This window comes from Rattus rattus, chromosome 8, assembly GCF_011064425.1.
Source record: "Rattus rattus isolate New Zealand chromosome 8, Rrattus_CSIRO_v1, whole genome shotgun sequence".
In the NCBI taxonomy this organism is placed as follows: Eukaryota; Metazoa; Chordata; class Mammalia; order Rodentia; family Muridae; genus Rattus; species Rattus rattus.
Genome location: NC_046161.1, coordinates 35,718,822 through 35,745,942, shown reverse-complemented (window position 1 = coordinate 35,745,942; position 27,121 = coordinate 35,718,822). Strand labels below are relative to the sequence as shown.

The 27,121-nt window shown below is 48.6% G+C and overlaps 1 protein-coding gene across 1 annotated transcript in view; it reads left to right on the top strand.

Annotated features, from left to right (window-relative positions):
- The first annotated feature begins 877 nt into the window (after nt 1-877).
- The window catches only part of Ubash3b (ubiquitin associated and SH3 domain containing B), a 146,753-nt gene continuing 120,509 nt past the window's right edge, over nt 878-27,121 (top strand). Inside the window, exon 1 of the mRNA XM_032911579.1 lies at nt 878-1,347. Within this exon, the coding sequence (XP_032767470.1) occupies nt 1,220-1,347 (128 nt within the window). The 5' untranslated portion in view covers nt 878-1,219. The remainder of the gene's footprint in view (nt 1,348-27,121) is intronic.

Here is a 27,121-nt window from a genome sequence, read left to right as displayed (position 1 = left end):
AAGATCTGTGCCTCTTCTATTGCACCAAATGAAATCAGTTCTTGATTGAGAACAATGGCTTTGTTTCCTGATGATCACACTTTAATGGGCAACAGCAGTAATGACTTCTGTTCTTTGAGGCAGGATTGCTGGTTCTACTGAGCTGGGTGTGTGTGTGTGTGTGTGTGTGTGTGTGTGTGTGTGTGTGTGTGTGCGTGCGCGCGCGCGCCTGCGTGCGCGGCTCTCATTTGTGGCCTCTGTGCAGCAGGGATCCAGTCTTCGAACCCTTTTATTGATAGGGTGCATGCTGTCATATGAAAGTCAGCGCTTTCCATTCGGAAGTGCTATAATTAGTGTCCTTTCTCTCTTCCTTCTCTTTCTAGCTCCTAGCCCTTCATTTCTCTGCTTCCCCTCCCTTTTTTTTTCTTCCCCTTTCTCTTTTCCCTTCCTCCCTGACTTCTGCTCTCTCAGGTCATTTCCAAAACTCAGACGCCCCTTTCCAGAAGTCGCTCTCCAGTCAATCACTGAGGGCTGTGGCCTACAGCGAGGTAACAACTTTGTAACTTTAGCGGGATCTATTTGAAGTGACACCTTTCCCGGGGCCTTACGGCTTAGCCTTCTGCTCCTCTCATCTAGTCATGCAGTAGGTTTCCATTACTGACCTCGCCAATGATCAAATGAAACGTGAAATGGGCTATTCTGGAGCCTCGAGGCCCAGATGGGTCGATATGCAAGCCAAGGGGCAGAGCTAGGGCCCTGCGAATCGAAGCACACTGGCCTACTTCGTTGCCGGAGACCTTCTGTCTAGAAGCAATCCCTACTATGGCTGGCTGGATTCCAGCCAGCCCAGCTTGGGCCGGCGCGGCCGCTTTAAGAGAGGGGCGGGGCCCGGCACAGGCGAGGCAGGGCCTGCCCACAAGGCTGCTTTTCCTTTTTGATCCATTCAAAAATTACTCATTGCAAATTCCCGGACAGCTCAGGGAGGAGAAGCTGGGGGGGCGGAGGACAGAGAAAGCTGCAGCGGCGCAACGCTGGGACTCCCGGACCCCGCGGGCTGAGGTCGGACCTGCAGCAGCCACCGGCCCGCGCCAAGCTCCAGTGGCCTCTCCAGGAAGCGTCAGTCTCAGCTCGGAGATCTGGGAGCGCCGCCCCCGCCGTCCTCCCGGGACCCCCGGCTCCGGCGCGCGGGCGATGGGCGGCCGCTGAGCGGTCACTCGGCATCGCGACCCCAGCCCTAGGCATGGCCGCGCGCGAGGAGCTGTACAGCAAAGTCACCCCGCGTCGGGACCGCCTGCAGCGCCCGGGCACCGTCAGGCATGGGTCGGCGCTGGACGTGCTCCTGTCCATGGGCTTCCCCCGCGCCCGCGCGTAAGTCACCCGCCACGGCCCCTCGACCCTCGACTTCGCTCCGGCTCGCCGTGCTGGCGCTGCCTGAGACCTGCTTAGGGAAACGCGATGGGCGCACTGGAGGCGGGAGTGCCGGGCTAGGGGCTTGCTTGGGGATGCTGGACGTCCGGGGCATCGGGTTCGAATCCCTGGTTTCGCGGGTAGCTCTGGGCGATTCGCGCGCGCTCCCCCAGAGGTCTCTTATATTAAGCCCAGGAGAGGCGGGTCCCTTGGAGGACTTGGGTCCCCTATCGATCCAGAGTGCTGAGCAGGTTTGGAAGCGGGGGTCGGGGGTCGGTCTACTGGTGGCTGGGGAAAGGCAAGGGGCAGCAGGGCAGGGTGGCCGGCGCCCCCGCTGCAGCGGCTTCCAGCTCCGGATGTCGCTCTTGAGCTCCGGCTCCCTCCGGAGTGGGAGGAGCGGGAGCGTGGGTGTCGCTGCGTGTTCATTGATAGAGAGGATGGGATGGGAAGGAGAAGTAATTCCTCCAGGGGACCAGGGTTCTCGTCAGTGGTGACGGCAGCGCAGAAAGCTGTGGGTGCTCCAAAGTATGGGGTTGGGGAGCTGCCCTCCTGCCTCCTTCTTCCTTCCTGAGGGTGGGCAGGCGAAGGGCAGAGAGCGCAGGTGGCTGTCGCTGTAGCCTTCTGGGAAGAGCAGGATTGCCAGCGCCAGGCTGCAACAGTTCTCTGGAGCTGGTGCACACCAGGGCAAGGGGCTGGAATCTCGCCTGATAGAAAGCCGGCGCCTTCTCTGGTTAATTCCTGGCTTGCTTGTGGGGACACAAAGTTCGGAAGGTGCAGCTCTCTCACTCTTTTAATTACATCACCAGAATTGAAGAGTTGGCGAACTTAATCAGATAGGGTCGAGTCAGTAAGTTCGTTCCTTCCTCGGCTTTCATTCATGCGGTAACTCCAGGGGTGTCCTTCCTTTGAGCCTTGTTTTCTTACTAACCTGGGGGCAGCCTAAGCAAAGCGGACTCCTATTCAGGAATGTATCATCCTACCCAACCTGCTCAGACAGGCTGCAGTGCTGTTTGGCCCGGTCGGTGAAAGGCTAAAAAGTGGACCAAGATATTTGCTTCCTGCTGACTTTGAAATATTTGGACTTCAGCACAGCACAGGGAGAGGATGTGAAAGGTTTTGCATGGGATGCCAAGTGAGGGTCCTTCATGGAAAGCCTTGAGGATGGGTGGCGATCTAGGGCCTTGTGAGAACTGGAGCGGAGTCCAAATGTGCTGTAGAAGTTGTTTAGTTCTAGGCAGCTGCCATTTCTGAAGTGAGATCAGCGTCAAGGACCCAAATTGCTTAATTAAACGATGAAGCGCTAGAGTGGACTCTTTAGATTTTCATATTTGATATTCTGTGAGCTTTAAGTCTGTTTTCTTCAATGGGCCTCAGAGGCCTTGCTCGGGTCATGATAGACTAGGATGGCTTGCCTATGTCTTTTTTAATCCCCAAGATCACATAATAGCGAGATTACTGATGACATACTATTGATGCTTGGAAACACTGTATTTTCATTTCCTACATATACTCCTAGTGAAGACATATTCTATGCCTGTTTTATGACTTAGGAAGCTGGGGTTTGAAGAGGTTATGCAGTATACTTAGGGTCACAGTAGTTAGGGAGAAAGCAGAGACTCCAACCCAGACCTTGTGTCTTCACTGTCAGACCTCAGAGGAAGAGCCGTGGGGTTCTGTGTGGGTGAGATACTCTGAGCAGTGCCCTGCACACTGTCAGGCATTAAGTGGTAACACTATATCTGTTTCTATTGGCTGCTGGAACAGACGGCTGCGGGCTGGATGGCTTACATCAGCAGAAATGTGTTCTCTCTATATTCTAGAGGACAGATGTTCAAAGTTGCTCTCTCCCTGGGATAAAACTGTGCTGGTGAGGTTGTACTCCCTCTGAAGGCTCTAGGGGAGAATCTATTCCATTCTGCCAGCTTCTGGTGGCTGGTGGGCATTGTTTGGTTGTGACTGCCTCATTCCATCTAGTCTGTACCCTTAATTCTATTCTCTTTGCACTAAAACCTTCTGGGTGTCTTTTATGATACACATAGAAAACTCTGTGTGTGTGTGTGTGTGTGTGTGTGTGTGTGTGAGAGAGAGAGAGAGAGAGAGAGAGAGAGAGAGAGAGAGAGAGAGAGAGAAACAACAGCTTATGAAGTCTAGTTGTCTTCTTGTACCACATGGTTCTCAAGGGACAAACACAGGACATCAAGCTTGATGGTAAACACTTGATACAATCAACCCCAGCTCTGTCCCTGACATCAGCAAATGGCAGGACTCTGTTCTTTTTCGTGGCTTAGTAGTATTCCGTGAATGCGTATGATGGCCCTGTGGTCCTCGTGGGTAATCCGGAATAACTACCCATGTCAAAGCCATCCCTGAACTTCATAACATCATTCTTGTAAAGTCTTTTCTTTGCCGTGTAGTGTTTATAGGTTTTAGGGATTAAGACATAGAAACCTGGCAATGGTGGCTCAGCCCTTTAATCCCGCACATGGGCGGAAGTGGTAGACAGCCTGGTCTACAGAGTGAGTTCCAAGACAGCCAGAGCTAAACAGAGAAAATCTGTCTCAACAAAACACCCCCCTCCCCCGCCGAAAACCAAAACCAAAACACCACCACCAACAACCACAAAATCCCTGGAAGGGGCGGGGGACCATTGATATATTTTGGAGAGTCATTAGTTATCCCACCACAAAGTATTTTTACTATTTCTGTTTTGCCTCTCTTTATCCAAGAGGAAACAGAGAAGGTCTGAGGGAGGGAGGTGGGGTTTATTGCTCTTAGCTAAATTTCTCCTAACAGGAAGTGGTGTTCTTGGAGTCACCTGACCAAATTCTGTGTCCCGAGTAGGTTTTGTTTTGTTTTTGTTTTTGTTTGTTTTCATTCTTTCGGGGTCTCTTATATTCCAGGCTGGCTTCGAATTTACTATAAAGCTGAAACTGGCCTTGATTTCCTGGTTTTCCTGCTTCTTCTATCTCTACAGTGGTAGGATAATGGCACGAGTCTCTCACACAAGGCCCCAAAGGAGGCTTGAATGGGGTCCCCAATCCCGCCCTAAAGACACAAGTATCTGCCATTCCCCTTAGCGGGTTCACTCATGTCAGCTAAGGCAGCTATTGCAGATTTCAGAGGGCAGGACTTTAACTTCGTGTGGAGAACTGAGGAGGAAGGCTGCAAGACTTACCTGACCAGAAATACTCACTGGAGCATCCAGCCCAGAAGGAGGAATGAACGGAATGTTAGTGTTGTCCCTCAGGTCCCAGAAGAGTCTCAAGAGGAAAAGAGACACTTCCAGCCTTCTGAGGAGAGTAGCTGACGCTAGACTCCTTTGGGGTATAGCCAGGCCTGTCCCGGAATAGAGACTATAGCCAGCCTCTCTGGATGGCTACAGAGAGGCCAGGACAGCAGGCCCAGGCTCCGTTCTGATCTATACTGTGCCTACTGTGCCGTGCTGTGGTCCTGGAATTGACTTAACCCCAGGGCCTTGCTGGAGCTTTCTCAGGGGAATGCTCTTAATGAGCCAGGGCTTGTTAAGTGCTTGACAGAGCTGAAAGCAGCAGACTGCCATGCAGGGCCAACCAGGGTGACCTCAGGGTATGTTCTCTGTGGCTTGTCACTCCTCTACCAGGCTTTGTCACCTCACATAAGCGTCTTCTGTCCAACCTCACCTGATGCAGAAAGACCTGTTTGTGCTCTGCTTGGTGTCTCTGTTGGGAAGCCCATGAGGTGGGGATGAGCTGAGGCCACTAGAAGGAAGCTTTCAAAGACTGTATGGCTCACGCCTTCCTTTTGCTTTTTATGCTCATTAGCGGTGTGCTGGCCCAAATGTTCTAAAAATAGAAACCCAGCTTCCTCCAGGCTGGTGAGGTTAGCCTGAAGGAAAAGGAAGAGTGACCAGTGGGTAAAGGCCTGAGGCTGATGAGGCCTCAGGGACTTGAGTGGTCCTGAGGATAGTGAAAGCGACCTGTAGCTGGTCACACCCAACTTCCATCATGGGAGCACTGTTGCTTGTTACCCGCTCTGGTTTTAGAGGATAGATGCCCTCAACTTGTCTCTAGGGGCCAACTGTGTCCCTTGGATCAAGTCTCTGAGCGACAGAATCCAAGGATTCGTTGCTCATACCGCCCCGTACCAGCCTTTCACTTTTTTCTCTCATTTGTTTTGAGACAGGTAGCCCAGGCTGGCCTCAAACTCACTGTGTAGCTAAGGTTGGCTTTGAATGCTTCTCCCATCTTCCCGCCTTCCTGAGTGCTGGGAACGAAGTTGATACACTACAGTTGGATTATTTTTATTTTTATTTTTTTATGTGCATTGGTGTTTTATTTACATGTATTTCTGCGTGAAGGTTCCAGATGCCCTGGAACTGGAGTTATGGGCAGTTGTGAGCTGCCATGTGGGTGCTGGGAGTTGAACCGAGGTCCTCTGGAAGAGCAGCCATGCTCTTAACCCCTGAGCCATCTCCCCAGCCCTTTATTTATTTTTTAAAAGGTTGCCTGTGGCTAGAACATTCTTCACTTAAAAAAAATGGCTTATATGTATTTCCTAATGTCTGTGTGTGTGTGTGTGTGTGTGTGTGTGTGTGTGTGTGTGTGTGTGAGAGAGAGAGAGAGAGAGAGAGAGAGAGAGAGAGAGAGAGAGAGAGAGAGAGAGAGAACACGAACTGTGTGGCTATTACTTAGCCTCCTCGGACTCTGAGTTCAATCCCCGGCACCATGAGAGAAACCAATAACAAAACAAGAAAGTCTTGAAGGGGCCTGGCAGGAGGGCAATATCCCAAGTTCTAATCCAGCGTTTGCCTGATTCTTGAATCATCAACTTTCCCATTGTGTCTCCTTTCCCCAGCACGGTGATCAGCTCCCGTACACCGCAGTGCCCGCCCTGTTAACAGAGGCAAAGACTTGGACGAATAGAGCCTGGGCATCCGCTGTTCTTTGATAATAGTGTTACCAGAGGGAGATGGACATTGGCGGGCGGTGCTGCTGTAGCTTGTTTTTCTCAGTTGAGACTATTTGAGCTATGTCTAGTTGAAGAGCTGGACGGTGGCAGAAAGCTGGAGTAAGCGCCTGGGACTTGGCTTTGGGCAGCAGGCTGAGTTAGCTACACCTCACTGCTCAAAGATAAAGGCAGCTCAGAGCAGCCCCATGAGCTCTTGAGGGTCAGACTGCAGGGCCACGCATTAAAATATCTAGTTTCTCTGGCGCTCTCTCTCTCTCTCTCTCTCTCTCTCTCTCTCTCTCTCTCTCTCTCTCTCTCCTGTTGATTGACACTGGGTCCCCTGAAAGCATTTGTCCAAGCAGGCGTCTCTGAAATGAAGCCAACTCTGACCTGGGGCCTAGGGTTCCTTCCCTTTGTATCTTGAATAGACAACTATAATTGTGGTTCACTTGGCACAGAGGAGTTCTTAACAGGTGGACAGGGCAAGAAGTCTCTCTCTACTGTAACTATGTCCTTGTGCAGCCTTCTTTACACTTGTGAGTTACTGGGCAGTTTGAAAAACACTCCAGTGTGCGTTAAATATCAACAGCCTCATAGTCCTCTGAGGGTTATTTGCCGATGACCACTTGGTTAGTTTTGGGGGGGGGGGTTATTGCTGTATGGACCTCAGCCTAAAACCTCAAGTCCAGTGAACTTTTCTGTGTAGAGGTTACAATTTAAAAGGACGTCAGCTGACCATCTTTATAAAGTCTTTTGAGGAGTCGTAAACTACAAAATGATGCCTGTGGACAGGTGAATGCAGCAAGACGTGGCATATCCAAGGCCTCAGAGTTTTCTTGTGTCGGGTCAGTCAGATGGATCGGTAGGACCACGGGGCTTGCTGTCAACCCTGACAACCCGAGTTCAATCCTGGGACCCACAGGGTGGGATGAGAGACCAACTCCAGGAAGTTTCCCTCTGGCCCTGTGAAAGTTTTCTTGCATCCTTTTGTAGGAGTTCCTCTCGAGTTCAAACCCTGAGTCCCGTGCAACTTCAGATCTGCTTATTTATTTAGCTGGCGTTTCTTTCTAGACTGCCATGTAAGTGGTACCATACCAGTGCTTACTGTTATACTTGTGTTTTCTTGAGTATCAAGTGACTCTGTGTGTGTGTGTGTGTGTGTGTGTGTGTGTGTGTGTGTGTGTGTGTGAGAGAGAGAGAGAGAGAGAGAGAGAGAGAGAGAGAGAGAGAGAGAGATTTTTAAGGTTTTCTGAGATAGCACCCCACATAGTCCAGGCTGGCTTCAAACGTCCTGTGTAGCTGAGACTCATGTTGAACTTTGGGTCTTGCCTCCACCTTGTAAGCACAGTGAGAGTGGACATGTGCTACCCACACTCAGCTTGATCATATGTTTGTTCGAAACCCTGTGTTGTGAATCCGTAGTTGGTTTCTTTTGATTGACCTTGAGGCCTGTGAATGGGCTGCTGGCCTAATTATAACCCCTGAATACGGCTTCTATGAAAATTCCCCGTTACGCCCTAATTTCTAATTATACGTTAAGCTTTTAGACCGCATTGGCGATGACACAGCAGATTCTCAGACATAACCACTTTTAAGTCTTAGAAATTGAACATTTGATGAGGAAACTGGCCCAGGAGGCTAAGGGTTGTGGAGATGGACAGACACCCTGCCTTGCTGTTGTGTTCTGTGCTTGCCTTAGCACCTGGCTACCTTGAACTCCGGCTGCCTCTGCCCAGTCATTTTTGGAGCTAAAGGCTTTACTTTGCCTCCCATCACAGCTACTCTGGCTAAGGACAGTGGCTCTGTGGAAGCCTCTGACATCCCAGCAGGCATGGCTAGTGTATGGGGCTTTCCTTCCATGGGCATCTGCCAACTGTCTTATCTGTCTGTCCCCAGCAGGCACTGCCCATAAGGGCCTTTTCCCTCTGTGCTAGCATCTGGGGACTGGAAAGACCCCAGTTTTAGTCTCTTTCCTTCTTCCTGCCTTGGTGTGCAGTTTGAAATCCTTCTTGGGTTTGAATCCTAAGTCTGCCCCTTACCAGCCCCTACTGACATCAAAAATTCGTCATCTCAGGCAGTCTTCTGCCTCAGCCTTCTGAGTAGCTGAGATTTAGAGCTCAGCTTGTAAAATTTTGACAGTAACACTGGGACACTCGTGCCTGTGAGACGTGCCAGTCCATGCAAACAGTCGCCATTCCCCCATCCCTCCGTAAGGGACATTTTCTACTGCCACTTCACGGTGCTGGTGCTGCCTGGATGCCCGGGTACTCCCTGCCTCTCTCTTAGCTGGGATACACAGTAGTAGATGGGCAGAGGCCAGTGGTGTTTCTCAGTACTGCATTCTGCTCCCTCGTGCCTGGCTCCCTCCGGAGGGTCTGAGCAGTGCCAGGCCAAGTACAGCAGAAACAGAGCGGAGCCAACACCACCCAAGCTGCTGGCTGTGATTGATGGCCAGGCTCAGAGATCCGTTGGGGTACCATATGGCTGTCTACCGATTACTCTCAAATGGAATCAGACTTGAGGTCTGGAGACAGAGAGAGAGAGAGAAAGAGAGAGAGAGAGAGAGAGAGAGAGAGAGAGAGAGAGAGAGAGAGAGAGAGAGAGAGAACACGCATCTCCTGTGCCTTTCTGCACTGTGACGGGCATAGCCCCAAGCAGGACACAGAGTCAGTGCCAGGAGAAGGGTGGTAGCAGTGCCCATTGGGACTAAAAGCCCTTGTCTTCTTCAAGAAGTCTCTCAGGGACCACTGGGAATTTGCCCAAAGACTTCAAGGAGAATCTCTCTGCTACTTGTTTTTTTCCCTTGGAGGGTGGTGGGCATGTGACATTCGGCTGAATCCTCTAGATCCTCTCCCAAGGGCATATGGGTTTAATCCTGTCCTCCTCCCTCTTCCTACCACCCCACCCCATTTATTTATTTATTTCGAGATCCAGCTGGCACTGAACTCTTCATCCCCCTGCCTCAGCATGCCCAGTGTTCCATTTTCTACCACCCCTCTCCTTGAATTATCTTCTATCCCTCCTCCTATTTATGAGGGGACAGTGTCCCAGATGACCACCTCCTGTACCATGGTATCCCACTAAGCTCTGTGGAGTGGAGGAAATGCCAAATGGCAGTCTCCCCAGCGAGTGCTGCAGGCAGCCATTGCATCTGTTGCCCATGGCCGTGGAGTGGCAGGTGAATGAATGTCTTCTCGACTAGAGTGAATGTCCAGAGGCATTAGGTGTCGTCACCTTAGGGGCAGGCCAGTGGTAACACACGGTGCAAAAAGGGGTCTTTGGCATTCTGACTCAAAATGAAACTGTCTTTCTTGGCTTTTTAGACTTATGTCCATGGCTTTTCCGGGCCTCGGGGGTTCCTACTGTAAAGGACTTTGAACTCCGCCATTTCTTGGGCCCTTTACAGTCACCCGAGTGGCTCCCCAGTGACTTGGACAAGTGTGTTGCACATCAGCAGGACATTCGTGTGGCTTCTTTTCTATCCCAGGGAACCTGGATTCTGTGCCTTCACCTTTCTTTGTTTTCATTCCCACAGCACTTGATTGTCCAATTCTTCATGGGCGTAGGGAAATGGCTCAGTTGGTAAAATGCCTGCCTTGCAACCTTCAGAACCTGAGTCCCCCCATTAGTACCCACATAAAAAGCCAGCTGTGGTGATACACACATTACTGGGTCACATTACTGGGTGGAACCATGGAGCTTGCTGGCCAGCCTAGCCTAATCATGGAGTGCCAAGTTCCAAAGAGACCCTTGTCAAAGCACAAGATGTATGGATGCTGCGAGATGGCACCTAGACTTGTCCTCTGGCTTCCACATGCACACATATGTCACACACACACACACACCCAGAGGCATGCACGCACACACACAAGCACGTGAGCACGCACACCAAGCTCTTTAGGACTGTTGATAGTCTAGAGAGTAAATAAATGGAAAGAAAGAAAGATATGAGGCAATTACAGCCATGGGGAGTCATTTAATGAGTGTGCATTAGAGTAATTTCCCAATCAGTAGGAAATGTGCTTGCCTTCCTGCAAAATACAACCAACGTGCTGGTTAAATAGGAGAGGAGGTCCTGCCTATAGCCTGGCACCTAAGATCACCAAATGATTCAGGGATACCATTTCAGTGAAAGGGACATCTTCCCTTCAGTGGAGTTGCCTGGTGTTTATCTAATGCTTTCCGGTGTGCTCCCTGGATCCTGTGCAGGTATAAACATTCTTGTGTATAAAACAACCTTGGCAGCGAACTCTCAGGACGAGGGCTATTTCTGTGCAGGGGTGAGAAGCTGAAAGAAATGCCAGCCTCTGGGGTTCACGGCAGTCTGCAGAATGCCTGGGGTAGGCTGAGGGCACAGAGGAAGGATATGGCAGCTGTCTGCTTTCGGGGGTTGTAGCCGTGTGGCTGGAGGGAGCTTGTTTGGGAATCAGGTAGCTGAGTTGTTTAGAATCCTCCTTCTGTGGAGACTGTGCCCCATCCAGAAATATTTACGGAGAGCACTCACTCTCTAAATGTTTATCCTTTTGTCCCAGGAAGGAAGCACTTCAAGGGCAGGAAGGAAGTGTGCTTCCACAAGGGCTGTTGTGTACATGCAGCCACTGAGACATATGCAGAGCCCTGCAGGGTCAACTGGAGTCTCCAACCCAGGTTGCCTGCAGACTCACTTCTTAGCCTCTCCTGGAAGAACCCGCCCGTGCATCCTTTCTCCTTTTCATCTGGTTATGGCTGTCCATCTCTGACAGAGCAGCCGGGGCTTGACTGTTCCTCTTCCCATCCACCTCCTATCTCCCTCAGACCTTACTAAGCATAACCTGTGAACCAAACCAGGCAAAGGGACATCCCTACATCACCTTCCAGGGACACAGAATACACTTCCTGAGGTCCTCTAATATCTTGTTAGTGAGGAGTTTGCTGTGTGACATGATTTTTCAGAAAAACAAAAACAAAACCAAAAAAGTATAGATACTTCACTGCGTCTCTGCCGGAAGCTGTGAAAGCTTGTTATAATAGGAGCTGGGGGGTACAGATATAATTAGATCCGATCTCTCTTTCCCTGAGACGTTGGCATTCTGGTGTGAAAGGTAGAAATGTCTGGCCATGTGGTACACACAGTCCAAGGGATAGAAGACACGTCTATGGGCTGGGATGGAGGGTAATTGGCAGAGTGCTTGGCTAACATGCACAAAGCCCCATGCTTAATCCCCAGGACCATGTCAATGAGTAGCATAGGTGAATACCTGTAATTCTAGCACTCTGGAGATGGAGACAGAAGGATTAGAAGTGTAAGATCTTTCTCACATACATAGCAACTTGAAAGTCAGCCTGGGCTATATGCACAGGAGGAAGACGGTATGACCAGATGACCAGAGAGGGAAACTTGAGTTTGAAATGGAAATACAACACTATCAATGGGTTCAGAGGATTTTATATTAAAAGTGGAGCATCTCTAACCCAAGAACCCAAACTCGGAAATGCTCTAAAATGTGCAACCTTGAACATCAGTGTGATGTTCACATGTGAGCCAGGTCTCCCCTCTGGCTTCAGGACACAGAGGCACGGGAAACCTGTGACGTGGCCTGTAGGTTATGCCTGTGAGGTATGGAACATTTGTGGGTTTCGTGTGCTTAGACTTGATGTACATGCAGTTATCCCTAAAGGAGGATGAGATGTGAGGTCCTCGCATCCCAAGCATTTCGGGTGAGAGACGCTTAAACTAGACAGACTGTGAGAGACTGCTTGTGGGAAAATCCTCCAGGAGAAGCTCAGACGTGTACAGCCAGGATGGCACAGTTTAACTGGCTTGGGCCCTCGGGTAAAACTGAGGAGAAATAAGAGAAGCAGATGAAGTGAGGCTTTCAGAGTCTCACAGGTTGCCTGCGACAGAGCAAACAAAGCCCTTGCTAAAAACCATTAGCTTACAGCTCCTAAAGCCAGCTCCCAAGGTCTGTTCCCTTATTTGGACACTTCCTGCTCCTGAGGCCGGCCACCAAGATTCTGCTATCACAGCACTGAAGTCCACCAGATTAGCCTTTACATGTGATTTCCTCTCCTTTCCCTCTTCCAGCCTCCCTTCCGTTCCATGTGTTGCTCTGAGAGGAGATCTCACTCTGTAGCCAAGGCTAGCCCCATGGACCTGGTGCCTCTGCTGCCTCAGCGCTGGGATCACTTGTAGGTGTTTCACTGCACCCAGCCCTCCCTGTCTTTTGCTTTGCTTTGCTTCCCTGCCGTTGCTGGACATTCCTGTGATTCTCACCCTACAGAAGACAATAGTCATTTGCCCCTAGGCCTTCTGGGAATGGCAGCCCCTGAGGAGGAGGGTGGAATAGAGTGGGGAAGTGTCAACCACAGTGGAGAGCTGGGAGAGCCAGAAATGTGTCACTGGAAGGGACTCTGGCAAGCTGGAGAGCATTGCCAACATGGCTCTGGCTGGCCCTGCCCTCCCCCGCCCCTACCCATTCCCTCTGCCTTGCTAAAAACCCATTAGATTGCATTCCAGAAGCTAGCTACCGAGGTCCATCCCCTTATTTGGCCACTTCCTCTTCCTGAGGCTGGTGACAAAGGTCCAGCCAGCAAAGTATTGAAATCCACCAATCAAAAGCCTCCTTTGGCTCACCTAACTAGCATGCCCAATTAAAATTAAACAGGTTATCTTAACAGGGGGTTTCCCCTTGTACAATTGTAAACCACCATTTTTTTATGGGACACATCTGTCTCTTCTCTATTCAGAGTCAGTCCTTCATCTTCTGGGACAAATACCCCTCCTCCCTCCCTCTCTTACTCCCTTCCCCTTCTCTCTTATCCTCTATCTCCTGACTTTGTCTCTTATTTCCTGTCCTCTGTCCCTCTGGGACAGATAAATCTCCTTTGTGCTAAAACTTGGTCTTAAGCGTCCTAAGCGGATATGTTTCCTAACGTCACCCATCCATCCATGAAAGTCGGGATAAGGTATATTCTTCTGGGGCTGAAAATGGGTTTTTGAATCATATGTTTCAAGTCCTGGCTCTGTTGCTTTCTGACAATCTGATTTTATTGTGTGACAAATCTTTCCCCGGGGAGACACATCTACTCATCCCAGATAGGGAGCGCGTGACAGAGCAAAGTACAGATACCACCAAGGTCCTACGTCTTGAACCAATGAGCTTTATTGGGGTTACTTATGGGAAATATGGGTGAGGGGTTATTTAGAGGAGCATAAATGACTCAAAGAGAGCTACACCACCAAAGGCCACCCCAGCATGGCTGACAACTCACAAAAGCTGGGACCCTGGAGCACACTACACAGGTCGTCAGATTGGAGAGTGTCTTTTCCAGGTGCCTCAGGGGGCCTAACCCTCCTCCAGACAGCTCTGCTGGCTTCTGCTTCTTCCAAGCAGTTGGTCTGGTCTCAGACACTTATGTGCAACCTTTTTGTTTGTTTGTTTGTTTTGAGAGTTGTCCTTTGAGTTTATTCTGGCCTTCCTTACTCTGGCAAGAAGGGACCTAGTGAATCGGTCATCTCAGGGACTTGCTGAAGGTAATTCTAGTTTACCTTCCTGCTTAAGGAGCTTTCCTGAACAATGGGATGTTTCGACCTCAAAGACGACTGTTGAACAACACGTTTCCAACAAGTTAACTCTGTAGATTGGGTAAACTGAACAGAGGATATGTCAGAGAAAGCCACAAAGAGCTGTGTGGGTAAAGAAAGCCACGGCTTACAGAATGCTACTTGTGACTTATCTTCAGCTGAGGTGCATGCATGTGGACCTCACCAAATTCCTTTGTTTCAGAGGACATGGTGAGGACATCTGGGGACCATGGAGTGCTTCCTCCAAAATGAGCACTTCCTTCTGGAGGCTTCCATTCTCACCTCCTCTCTTTTGGGAATTGGGGATATGAGTCATAAGGAGTTAGCAAGTGGCTTTTGTGAAGCATAGCACATGCGGCAAAGGGCGTGTGTCGCTGCTTCCGTTAGCTGCTGTCAAAAGTTACTACGCGTTGAACAACTTGGAACACCCAAGTTTATTCAGTAGTTTGGGGGTCCAGGAGTTGTTTTCTTGTTCTGGTTTGGTTTTTTTTGTTGTTGTTTTTTTGTTTTTTCGGTTTTTTTTTTATCATTTGTTTTTTAGGGTCTGGCTATGTCGTTGGGCTAGCCTGGAGCTCTCTGTATGGTGAGTCTAGCAGCATACAGCAAGTTTGCCTCCGCCTCCTGAATGTTGGAATTACAGGCATGTGCCACCACACCTGGCTCCAAAGTGTGTCCTACAGGCTTACATGGCAGTGTAGACAAACTGGGGTTCCGTGTGGAGGCTCTAGGAGAGACTCTGGGCTTGACTTCCCCAGCCCTGGCTGTCTGCCTACGTTCTCTGGCTAGTGGCACCGCCCTCAAAACACTGTTGGTTTGAGTGCTGAGCTAGCCTCATTTCTCTCCCCCTGCCCCTGGCTCCCCCACCGCACTCTATCCCTTCTGAGTACCCCTTGTGATTGCGCCTCTCCAGTTTCAGAAACTTAGCTCAGCCACCTCCATAAAGTGTCCATTGTAGTGGAGGCAGCATCCCAGGTTCTAGCGTTATTAGGGCATGAGCAGCTCCCGGATGCTCTGAGTCTGTCAGCCACAGCCCGAGGCCTACATTTCTCCCTAGTCTGCGACACCTGTCATGTTTTCCTTTCCCGTTACGAACCATCATTTGCTCTCTTGTTTCTTTTTCTCCACTTCTGTTTTTTGAGACAGGGTTTCTCCGTGTTGTGCTGGCTGTCCTGGAACTTACTCTGTAGACCAGGCTGGCCTCGAACTCAGAGATCTGCCTGCCTCTGCCTCCTGAGTGCTGGGATCAAAGGTGTGCGTCACCACCACCTGGCATAGTACTCTTAACTTTAATTCCCAGCCCTGATATTTGCCGTCAGCCATTGCTGAGTGTCTGCTGTGTGCTGGGCCATCTTTTAAACACTTATTTTGCACCTCGCCATCAAGCTTGTGAGACAGGAATAGCTTCCTCCATGTTACAGGTGAGAGAGCACAGCTAGCAAGAGGAGGAACCAGGACACAAGAGCTGGTGACTTGCACAAGCTTCTTGTTTGCTCGTGCTGTAGTTCTGGGGGATAGAACCTCACACATGCTAGGCAAACACTCAAGCATTGAGCCGTGTCTCACCCCCCTTCCTTTTTTTATAAAAGTTCTTAAATTTTTGAAATTTATTTCAAATATTTTATTCTTCAGAACCATAGTCCATTATTTCCTCTTCCCCTCTGTACTGTTAACTTGATATAGTCATCAGAGAGGAAGGAGCCTCCCTGGAGGAAATGCTCCCCTGAGATCCAGCTGTCAGGCATTTTCTCAATTAGTGAGGGAGTGACCAGATCATGGTGGGTGGCGCCATCTCTGGGCTGGTGGTCCTGGGCTCTGTGACAAAGCAGGTTGAGCAAGCCAGTAAGCAGCACCCCTCCATGGCCTCTGCCTCAGCTCTGCCTCCAGCTTCCTGCTCTGTTTGAGTTCCTGTCCTGACTTCCTTCAGTGATGAACAGTGCTGTGGAAGTGTAAACTGAGTAACTCCCCCCCCCAACACCTTGCTTTTTGATGACCACAGCAGTAGAAACCCCAAGACACCTTTTTCACCCTCAAAATCTTCCCATGTATCCCTCCTTGTTCTTTCAAATCCTTGGCTTCCCTTTTCATTGTTACATACATATGTTTATGTACATAGACATATATGCACATACATGTGTGTTCCTAAATACAGAAGTACAACATGCTCAATATGCCACTTATTTGCATATTTTTATGTACAAAGAGTTAGCATGATCTCCTTCCCTGGGTAGATGGTCTTGAGTAATCAGTCCCGCTGAATGAAGCCTACATTTGTCTCAGGGAAACACTGCTGACTTGGCTTCAGTCTATATTCAGCTCATCCTTGGCTGTCACAGACATAGCAAATAGGCACCCAGCCTTACTTTTTTGCAGGGGTATCCAAGTGTTGACTATCTCCCCCTCAGAAGTCCAAGGAGGGAAGCGGCTGAATGGAAAGTCGTTTTGTTTTTGTTTTGTTTTTTAAGATTTATGTATTTATTTTATATGAGTACACTGTAGGTGTCTTCAGACACACCAGAAGAGGGCATCGGATCCCATTACAGATGGTTGTGAGCCACCATGTGGATGCTAGGAATTGAACTCAGGACCTCTGGAAGAGCAGTCAGTGTTCTTCGCTGGGTCGTCTCTCCAGCTCTATGTTTTGAGACAGGGTTTCTCTGTGTAGCCCTGGCTGTCCTGGAACTCACTCCGTAGATCAGGCTGGCCTCAAACTCAGAGATCTGCCTGCCTCTGCCTTCCCAGTGGGATTAGAAGTGTGCGTCACCACCGCCTGACTTCGATGGGAATTCTTAAAGAGCACCCAGAGAGCTGGTGTTCTGTGAGGTTTGCTGAGTAACTGAAGGCAGGAAACTCGAGTTCCAAATAAATAAGGTGATAGCCCTAGATTACGCAGAACTGAGGTCAGAAGGGCAGCTTGGTTTGCCCCTTGGTTTGTTTCTGGGCCCCACCCTAAAAAGCCTTGTGGTTGGCTTTCTAGTGGTGTCGACTGGGTTGCCAATGATGCTAACTCTTTTGGAAATATGTGTGTTTGTGTGTATGGGGTGTATGTGTATGGGGTGTGTGTGTATGGGGTGTGTGTGTATGTCTGTGTGTATGGTGTGTATGTATGGTGTGTGTGTGTGTATGGTGTGTGTGTATGTGTAGTGTGTGTATGTGTGTGTGTATAGTGTGTGTGTATGGTGTGGTGTGTGTGTGTGTATGTGTGTGTGTGTGTGTTCTGGGTGGGGTGGGGACAGGCGCTGGGTGGTTCTTGGAGTCGCAGATCATCCAGCTCCTGCCAAATACACAGCTTCCACCTACTGCTGACACTGAGCTCTGATGGTAGAAACGGGAAGTACCTTCTTGTTCCTGTGGGTTCATTGAAAGACTCCCTAAATAAAACACATTGTGGTTTGTTTGGTACTGAGTTTATGATCAGACTGATGCAGGTTCAAATCGCGACTCCATACGGACAAGTTAACAAAAATCTCTGTGAGTCGCAGTGTAGTCCTCTCTTAAATACAAGGTGAGGGCATCCATCTCAGAGCACTGCTGTGGTGACAGAAAAAGACAGCACATAGGTGGGGTCGGTGTAAATGAGGCCTGTTGGCAAGTGTGCATTGAATGACAGGCAGGGCGGGAACCGCAGCACTGAGAGAAGGGCAGAAGGGGATTCCATGTGCAGAAGGGATTTTTCCATTTGTTTTGGGTTGTTGTTGTTTGAGACGGAGTCTCATGCAGCCCAGGCTGGCCTCCAACTCACTCTATAGCTAATAAAGGCTTTGAATTTCCCTCCTCCAAGGCAAGCACAAAGATGCACGGCACATTTTGCTTTCTTTCTTTCTTTTTTTTTTTTTTCCGGAGCTGAGGACCGAACCCAGGGCCTTGCACTTGCTAGGCAAGCGCTCTACCACTGAGCTAAATCCCCATCCCCCACATTTTGCTTTCTTTTTGCTGCCTACTCTGTCCTGGAGTTCAAGATTCTCTGACCTCAGCTTCTGCGTTGTTAGAGCTATAGGCCAAAGCTGCCACATCCGGCTAAGTGAAGATTAGTCACTCATGTCTTTCTTTATAAAGTGTAAATTCCTCACCCCTTGAAGACAGAGGCCTGTGGTAAATTGGTGGGTCATCTGATTGACTGAGACCCTGAAGACGGACAGTCAGACAAAGGGATCCCTTCAGAGTACAGGAATGTTCTCTTCCAAAGCCCATGGGAGCCATACTCTCTTGTCTTCTGCTGGGCTTCCCATGTGCAGCTGGTAGTCTCCCTTCTCAAGAATGATCTATGGCCAGGAATGTCCTATATAGGCTCTCACTGGCATATATATGTATGTATATACATGTATGTGTATGTATGTATGTATGTATGTATGTATGTATGTATGTATGTATGTATGTATGTATATCCCAGTACTTTGGAGACCTTGAGGATCAGAAGTTCAAGTTCAGCCTGGAACACATGAGGCCATATCTAAGAACAAAATAAATAAAGGAAACCTGTAAAATTAAGCCTTCCGGTACAGACCTGCACCCCACCATAGAGGATATTTACTACAGCAGGAGAATGGTGAGTTCAAGGCTAGCCTGTGCTGCATGGTGAGAACCTGTCCCAAGAAAACCAAGCAAGCAAGCAAACAAACAAAAGCCCAGGGCTGGGAGTGTAGCTTAGTGGGGAAGCACTTGCCTAGCATGCACAAGGTCCTGGGTTTGAGCTCCAGCTTAGCAGAAACAAGGAACAAGAACAAAACCAGGATCCATGATGCATCAACTGGGTTGTAATAGTAGCACAGGACCCCTGTGGCAGCCATCTTGTAGGCCAGACCTGAAAAATCAGCCGGGACATAAACATGAACTTCTGGAGATCTCTGATCTCAGGCCTGAAGTGTCCTTCATGCCTCAGGAAGTTCTTATCCCAGTGGAAGATCACAACTGTACCCACCGAAGGCTGAAAGAAAGTCGTGCCCCCTTGCCTTCCAGGTATGGAAACGCTCCCATTGTCTTCACCAATCAGTCATGGCAGGAGGAGCTAAGTATAGAGCAAGGGAGGTGACCCTGACAGGACTGGGGTCTAGACTAGTATGAAGTGTGCCAGTGCTTTGAGCCTCAGGAGACCTGGAGTCACAGAGAACTTTGCCGGCCTCGAGAATGCTCAGGTTGAATCCTAGGGCATGGAGTTGTAATGGGTTTTGTTCTCTGGTTTTTTTTTATTCCTTCCCTTTCCATCTTCTGTGGTCTGGGCTGCTCTTTGTTTTTGTTTTTGTTTTTTTTTTTTTTCTGAGCTGTCTGGAAATAGTAACTCGGGGTTACAGATGTGGAGTTTGGAGAATGCTTGGCAAGATAAGGAAAAGGCAAGGCAGAAAGAGTCAGCTTAGTTCAACAAAGATTCACTAAGCCTCACAGGTACCCAAGAGTTTGCTGTGTTGGAGTACAAATACAGAGAGGAATAAATAAGACCCGGCCTCTGACTACAAGAAGCAGGTGACTTTGATATGTGATATGATCGAGGGAGGGGAGGGTATCTCTAATCTGTGGGCTGCCACGTGAGCATAGGAAGCTTATCAGAGGATTTTCACAGGGAGGTTATCATTGTGAGGGCAGAATCAAGTCTTAGTTCACAAGGACAGACAACCTTGAAAAACCAGTGACCCAATGATACATTCTACTTGAGGCTCCGTGCTCATGCTCTGGCTTCTACTGAAGCCAGTCAGGTGACTCTCTGACTGATAGCCTAGGAGGCCTCAAGAGTTCCTCTTTGGACTTAGAAACAAGTTGCAGAGAAAGACCAGGCTGGCCTACCCTGGGTTGTAAGGCCCAAGGTCTCCTTTAGTGGCCAGTCCAGGTAGCTCCTTCCTCAGACATCCTTCCAGGACTGGTTAGGAAGACTGTCCCTACACAAGGCTAAAGAATGTACAATGATGAGCTCATTATGAGAGAAAATTCTAGAAGAGACAAAGTTGTCACTGCAATTTCTGAGGTGGGGTGGACATATATTACAGCACTTATTTTTAGTAACAAGTCCAAGACCATTTCCCCTTTTGGTCCTCTTAGCTCTGGGGTTGCTTTTTTTTTTTTTTTTTTTTTTTTTTTTTTAATAGAGGCTGTTTCCTCCTCAGACAAGAAAGATCAAGATAAAGGTGCAGAAGTCTCCATAGGGGTTCTGCAGTCATCTCAGCTTTCCCCTGGACCTCTGCCACAACACAGAACATCATTTTATGTTGTTTGTTTCTGAGATAGGATCTCATGTAGCCCAAACTGGCCTCAAATTCATGTTGGAGTCAACGATGACTTTTTGGACTTCTGGTCTACCTCCCTACATTTTTTTTTTTTCCCCAAAATGCTAGGACTCTAAAACATGTGACACCACTCTCAGTTTATGTAGTGTTGTGGATGAAACCCAATGATTTGTGTGCTCTAGGCAAGGCTCCTAGCAGCTGAGCCTGGTACACCCTCTCAGAGCCACTTGTCAGGTGTCCAAAATGCTCTCTTCCTTCTTTATGTTAATTTCATGCTGTAGCTTTTTGTGGTGGTTGTTCATCTATTTTTAACACACATTTATTGGGTGTGCATAGTACTGGGATCTAAGAGAAACAAATATAAATAAAAAGTAGCCTCTGTCTTCTTAGTATTCCCAGTCAGGTGGGGACAAGAAAATAAAATAAAATATGAGAGAGAGGAAAGATTCGATGGCTTGGAAATAGAGATATAAGTGGAGCAGTGGAGTCAGTCATTCAGGAGCTAGGAAGGTGATGGTGGTAGGGTCTTTATTTCTCCCCCAAGAAATAGAAACAAATTCATATTGTTTTCCCAGAAGGATGGGGACACACACACACACACACACACACACACACACACACACACAGAGAGAGAGAGAGAGAGAGAGAGAGAGAGAGAGAGAGAGAGAGAGAGAGAGAGAAGAACTCAGGACCTCATGCATGTTATGCAAGCCCTTTACTGCTAAGCTCCATCCTCAGTGTCACCAGCATTATGTGCCTTTCCCCAGCATCAGCACCCTTTGAACCCAGTCCTAACTTACTGCAAGAAACCATTGGTGTTAATGACGCCTGTTTACAAAAGAGGAAGTAGAATTCAAAGGGCTGTTAGGCATGCACTGGGAGTTTAGGGACATCCCTCATCTTTAACCCAAGTTTTCTTGGCTCTGAACTTTTCCTTTTCACCTCTGGTTCCATGGCTTTGGTTTTGGCTTGGTTTATTTTTGTTCCTGGATCACAGCTTTAAACTCACACAACGAGCTCCCACACGCTCACTGGCAAACAATCCTTCCTGGCAACACAGCCAGCTGCTGTTTCCTGTGTTTAGAGACCACATTGCAGGGGAGTGTTTTAAGAGCTGTTTTGAGTGTTGTGTCTGCTCCTCCATGCAGAAGTGTGGATACCACTTCTGAGAGAGAAGAAGGTGATATGGATGCTCAGTGTTCTGTGGCAGCTCTCAGGTGCTGGAAGATTTGTGTGCGAGGGTGAGCCCAGAGCCTTTGTTCTGTGGGGTGTGAAACCATGGAGTTTGTGAAGTCAGTGGATTCTGAGGTCAGAGTTCCTGAGCTTCTCTGACTCTGGGTATGACAGTTTATGTCTGCATTGCCTATCTGCATGACAAGTTCTCCAAAGCTGTAGATCCTATCTCTGGAAAGTCCAGTGTAGCACAGGGCCATTCGACCTTCTTAGAGATAAATAGGGTGCTCTCTGTTCCAATAGATCCCCAAGACAGGGTCATTACAAAACAAGGGAGTGCATGCTGATAAGGGGGCACCTTATCTACTTTTCATCTTCGAACAACAGACAATCCACAACTTACTAAATACAGATGACAGCTTTTGTTTGTTGTGGGCCTACTACGTGCTACATTATGCTTTTCTCAAATCCCGAACCAAGTAGTAACAAGCACTTCCATTCTGCAAACGAGAAGACACATATGCAAAGATATCCAACTAGGAAGTGACCACAGGAATGTACTTTTTGGGGGGTTGGAGTGTTGGTTTTTTCAAGGCAGGGATTCTCTATGGAGCCCTGGCTGTCCTGGAACTCACTCTATAGATCGGGCTGGCCTCGAACTCAGAGCTCCACCAGCATGTGTCTCTCCCACTGCCACTACCAGACCATGACTCTACTCTTAACCCATCAGGCTTTAGAGCCCCTTGTTATGTGTTATTATTTGTAATTCCATATTCTGCTTCACCCTGCCTTGACAGCCCATGAAGCATTTGCACACCAACATTCCTTACTATTGAGTTGTCCTCCCTTTGTTCCCAGGGGCTCCCTTCCGTGTTTCTGGGATGACGGTCAATCAGGAGTTAATCGGAGTCTGGCTACCACTTGCCCTTCCAGCTCCATCACATTTACCTTTCATAGGTACACAGCTTAGCTGCCTCAGGCTTCTCAAAGACCTCTCAAGGGCTCTGCTCAGGGCCCTGCTGCCCAAACGTATTGATAAAGCAAGGAAAGTCTTCCTTCTGGGTGCATTTTTCTGTTTTTTTGGTGAAACGTCATGCTCATTTGCTTTACTTATTGAGCTGTGTAGCAAACCGGCCCTGAACTTCAAGCTTGTGGTCCTTCTGCCTCCGGCTCTGCATTGCCAACCTTGCAGACCTGTGATACCACAGCCTGGTAAAGGAGGTGTGGTCTTACCTACCTTTCACATAGTCTGCTCCTTTGAGAAGATTGTACCACTCCTTTCACACTTCTCCACCCACCTCTCCCCACTCCCCCTCCTAGGTAGAAGGTGTCTGTGCCTCTGTGTGTGTGTGTGTGTGTGTGTGTGTGTGTGTGTGTGTGTGTGTGTGTGTGTACCTGCACATGTGTGCATGTACACATGTACAAGCACATGAGTCCGCTGCCTCAGCCATAGTATGCAAACCATACAACACCACTTTTCAGGACACTCACAGGTGCCTTATGTCAGTTTCCAAAACTGGATAATAATCGCAGAGAGCGATATCTCAGAGCTCCCTGTTTCTCTAACTTATTATATGGGGCCCAGCAGCTAGTGACTCATTCATTCCAAGGGCTATTACAATTCACTGATACTTGTTATTCATATGCCCTGTGCTGGGGAGACTGTGAAATGCAAGACAGGATTCCTAAGTCTTCGAGAGCTTAATATTGTTTTGCTGGAGGAAGTGGAAGCCCAGCCACTTACCTGTAAAGGAAAAAAAAAATACCGCCTTGGTCAGCTTATGGGGTTGCAGCTAAGTAACCACAAACTGTGGGCTTAAGCAACGGACAGAGCACCAGACAGGAAGTCCAGCACCAAAGTCTGGCAGTTGCTGGTTTTGACGAGGGCTATTTTCCTGACCTGTTGATCGATGGTGGTGGCCTCTAGAATGGAAAAGAGGGAGATTGGGCCTCTAAGTTCACTCTCTTGTGTCTGTGGGGTGTTCGTTCGTTTGCTTGTTTGTTTTGGAGACAGGGTTTTTCTGTGCAGCCCTGGTTGTCCTGGAAATTATTCTGTAGACCAGGCTGGCCTGGGAACAGAGCGGAGACCTGCTTGTTGGGATAAAAGGGGTGCCATCGCTGCCTGGCTTTTTGGGGTAGGGTGGGGACTGGTAATGCTGTAATGCTGTGCAGCTGAGGATAACCTTAAACTCTGATCCACCTACCCTCACTTCATAGAGATGGCCCCCTTCACAAAGATGGCCCCCTTCACAAGGGGCTATCTCCTTAGAGACAGGACAGGTAACCCAGGCTGGCTTTTCGACTTTCAACCTTTTACCTCTGCCTCCCAAGTGCTGTGACTACAGACGTGTGTCAACCTTACTGGTCTCTTCCTACTGGGCCACTCTGCCAATCCTCTTAAGAGAACGAAAAGGTGCCAGTTCCACATTCTATTTTATTTATGGGTTACGGTGTCAGTCTGTGAACTTATTAGTTATCCTTTTAAAAGATGTCTTTGTGTGTGTGTGTGTGTGTGTGTGTGTGTGTGTGTGTGTGTGTGTTGTAAGTTTATGCACACACCTTCTTAATTGATGCCTACAGGGGATCAGCTCACACGGAACTGAAGTTATAGGGGGTTATGAGCTTCCTGGTGTGGATGCTAGGAACTGAACCCAGGACTTCTAGAACCTTCTAGAACAGTAAGCACTGTTGACCACTGAGCCGCTCTCTACCCCTCTTGGTTTTGCTTTTAATTAAAGATCTCAAGAAACCCGGGCTCGTTCTGGATCCCTGAACCTCTTGCCTCCACCTCTCACTGTCTGGATTTTAAGGGAAAACAGTTTGGGCTTCCTTGCGCGGGCTGTAACAGCCAAGTGACCGTCTAAAGATCCTTATGAACTTAACGCAAGGAATCTGAGATCTGATAGGAGAAAGTGGGAAAGGTGCCCTACTGAAGGTATGGGCAGGATTCGGATTCGGCCACACCCACTCCCAGCCCCTCCACTCCTTTCAGTATCTGGCAGCCAATATCCATCACCATTTCTGTCCTCCTTTCCATTGTGGCTGCGCTTAGCCTCTGGCTGGCTGGCTGGACCACATTCCTCTGGGCCTAGGTGATCAATAAGGAAATGGAATCCACGGAAGTGAGCGGGAAGCGGAGGAGTGTTGGCGACGATCAGATCTGTTTCCCAGGCCTTCTCAATAACCCCATCCAACACTGGCCATGCTCACTCACTTGTGACTCATTGCTGTGGCTGCTGCTCCGTTGGCATAGATACCATCAGCTCCCAGGACCTTCTTCCTTGAAGCTGAGGGGAGCCTTCAGGAAGAATGGATACCAGGAATCAAAAATTCTCAGTGTTCCCTGCAACGGCCTGTGGGGCAGGAGCCACTCTGCCCAAACACTCTGGCCTGAGACTCTGCCTCATTGAAACGCAGTAGAAGAAAGTCCACCATGAGTGAGGGCAAAGAGTATCCGTTTGTGGGGTATGGTCTAAGGAAAGATTAGCACACAGAGGAGCCCAGAAAGGGTTGAGCTCTAGTCTCTGCTTTTCACTTGTTTGCTGGGTGTCGCTGAGTAGTTTAATCTGTTCCATTTCAAACAGCATGCATTACATACTTCCGTGTGCCTAGAGCCGCTTGGCAAGTGGGATGCATGGAAATAAACCAGGAGCCTCTGTTTGCAAGTTCCTCAATGTTTTACCCACATGACACAGGCTGTGAAGAGGAGTCTGTGGTACTGAAAGACCCACTCAGCCCACTTTGAGGGACTAGGGAAAGCTCTCAGAGGAGGTGCTGGTACCCATGAGCTTGGAAGGACATGAAAGCAGACAGTTGCACAGGTGGAGGGGTCGACTGAGGAGGCAGAGTCAGCATGCGCAGAGGAAGATGGGTAAGACACACACTCACACGGGCCATGGGAACATGCATGAAGTTTGTGATAGGCAGTGAAGCTGGGGAGAGTGCAATAATCACATATACCCTAAGCCATCAAAAGATACTAAAGCCATTGAACAAATTCACGGTCTGACAGATTTGCCGGTGAGAGCCTCGTCCCACTCCAAGTGTAGCCTCAGTTTATTCTGAATCTGCTAAATGAGAACTTTCATTTTAGTAAAATCTTTTGAGGATTGGCACACACCATAGGCATTTTATAGATAAAGAGTCCGTATCCTTGGATTCAAACAACTCTCTGTGGTGGGTCACACCTTTAACCCAATGCTCTTGGGAAGCAGAGGCAGGAGGATCTCTGAGTTCCCAGCCAGCCTGGTCTACAAAGTGAGTTCTAGGACAACCAAGGCAACATAGAGAGACCTTGTTTTGAAAACACACACACACACACACACACACACACACACACACACACAGAACAAGCTATAGGTATAGTTCAATTAGCAGCACTAGGTGTGCCAGGCGTAGTGGTGCACGCCTGTGATCCCAGCACTTTGGATGCAAAGGCATGTGGATCACTTTATCTTTGAGGCTAGCCTGTGCTACATAGGTAAGACCCTGTCTTTAAAAAAACAAACAAACAAACAAACAAACATCTCCTCGGGTCCAAACATGTAAGGATGATTTAGTATCCCGTAATCAGCTATGGCCGTAGTGTTTATATTTTTCTTAAGTGCTCCAGAGTGATAGAAGGTGCAGGAGGCTGGGTGTAGGTGTGGGATGCGTGCTCCAGAAACTGAGCTCCAGAGACCTGCGTATTTGTAGGAGGTCCTGGAGGGTGGCAGTTGCCCTTGCACCCGACTATTTGTTCACACTCCAGATACCTTGCTCTGCAGTATGGAAAGCAAACTTCATAAAGAAGCAGAGAGAATATTCTAGGCCTTGTGGGTCAGGTGGTCTCTTTGGTCAATGCTGCTGTTACAATACAAGGACAGAGGAAATATATGCAGGAGTAACTTTGGCCGGGCTCCAGTGACCTCTTGGATCTAATTTAGTGTAAGTTTTATGTGGCACAAATTTTTAAAACAATTACAAATGTGACAGCAGTTTTGGGGGACTGGGGAGATAACTGAAAAGCAGGCAGTGGATTGGACTTCGCCCAGGGCTTGTGTCTGTTCATGCCTATCAAGAAGCTTGCAGACCCTCGGTTTCCAAATGTTCCTTCCTGGCCTCGGTACTTTAGACAGGCCGTGAAAATCGATGACCCAGGCAAGGTGCCCACACCAAGCCTGGGTCTTCCAGGTGAGGAATGGGAGGACCCGGGGCAGGAGTCTGGCTTGCTCGTGGGTGTACAGAGCCTTCCCAGCTAGGACTCGCATGGGCAGCTGAATTCCAAGCAGGTGCTCTGCCCTCTTCCAGCAGAGTTGATTCGAAAGGCGAGCAAGGCTTAAAAGGCGAAATTAACTTCTTTTCTTACTTGCTATAAATGGTTAGTTAAGGGCTTTTCAGTGTCAGAGCTGCTTTGCTAATGTCAAAATGCAGTTAGCCTGACTTGGGAGAATAGATTACATAGGGCACGAGCCAAGGAATTGTAGTACCAGAAATAGCACATTGATGATAGGTATATACATACATACATACATACATACACACACACACATATATACACATACATACACATACATATATACATGTATACGTATATCTATGTGTGTATACATACATATACATACACACATACATATATATACATACATACACATAATACACATACATATATACACACATACATATACATACACACATACACATACATACATACATACATACATATATACGTATGTATATATATGTATGGCAGGGTCTAGCTATGTAGCCAAGACTGGTCGGGCCTTCCCTGGGTAACCCAGGCTGTCTTTGACCTTGCAGTAACTTTCTACATCAGCCTCCCTAGAGCTGGGGTGGCGAACATTAACCACCATATCCCACTAAA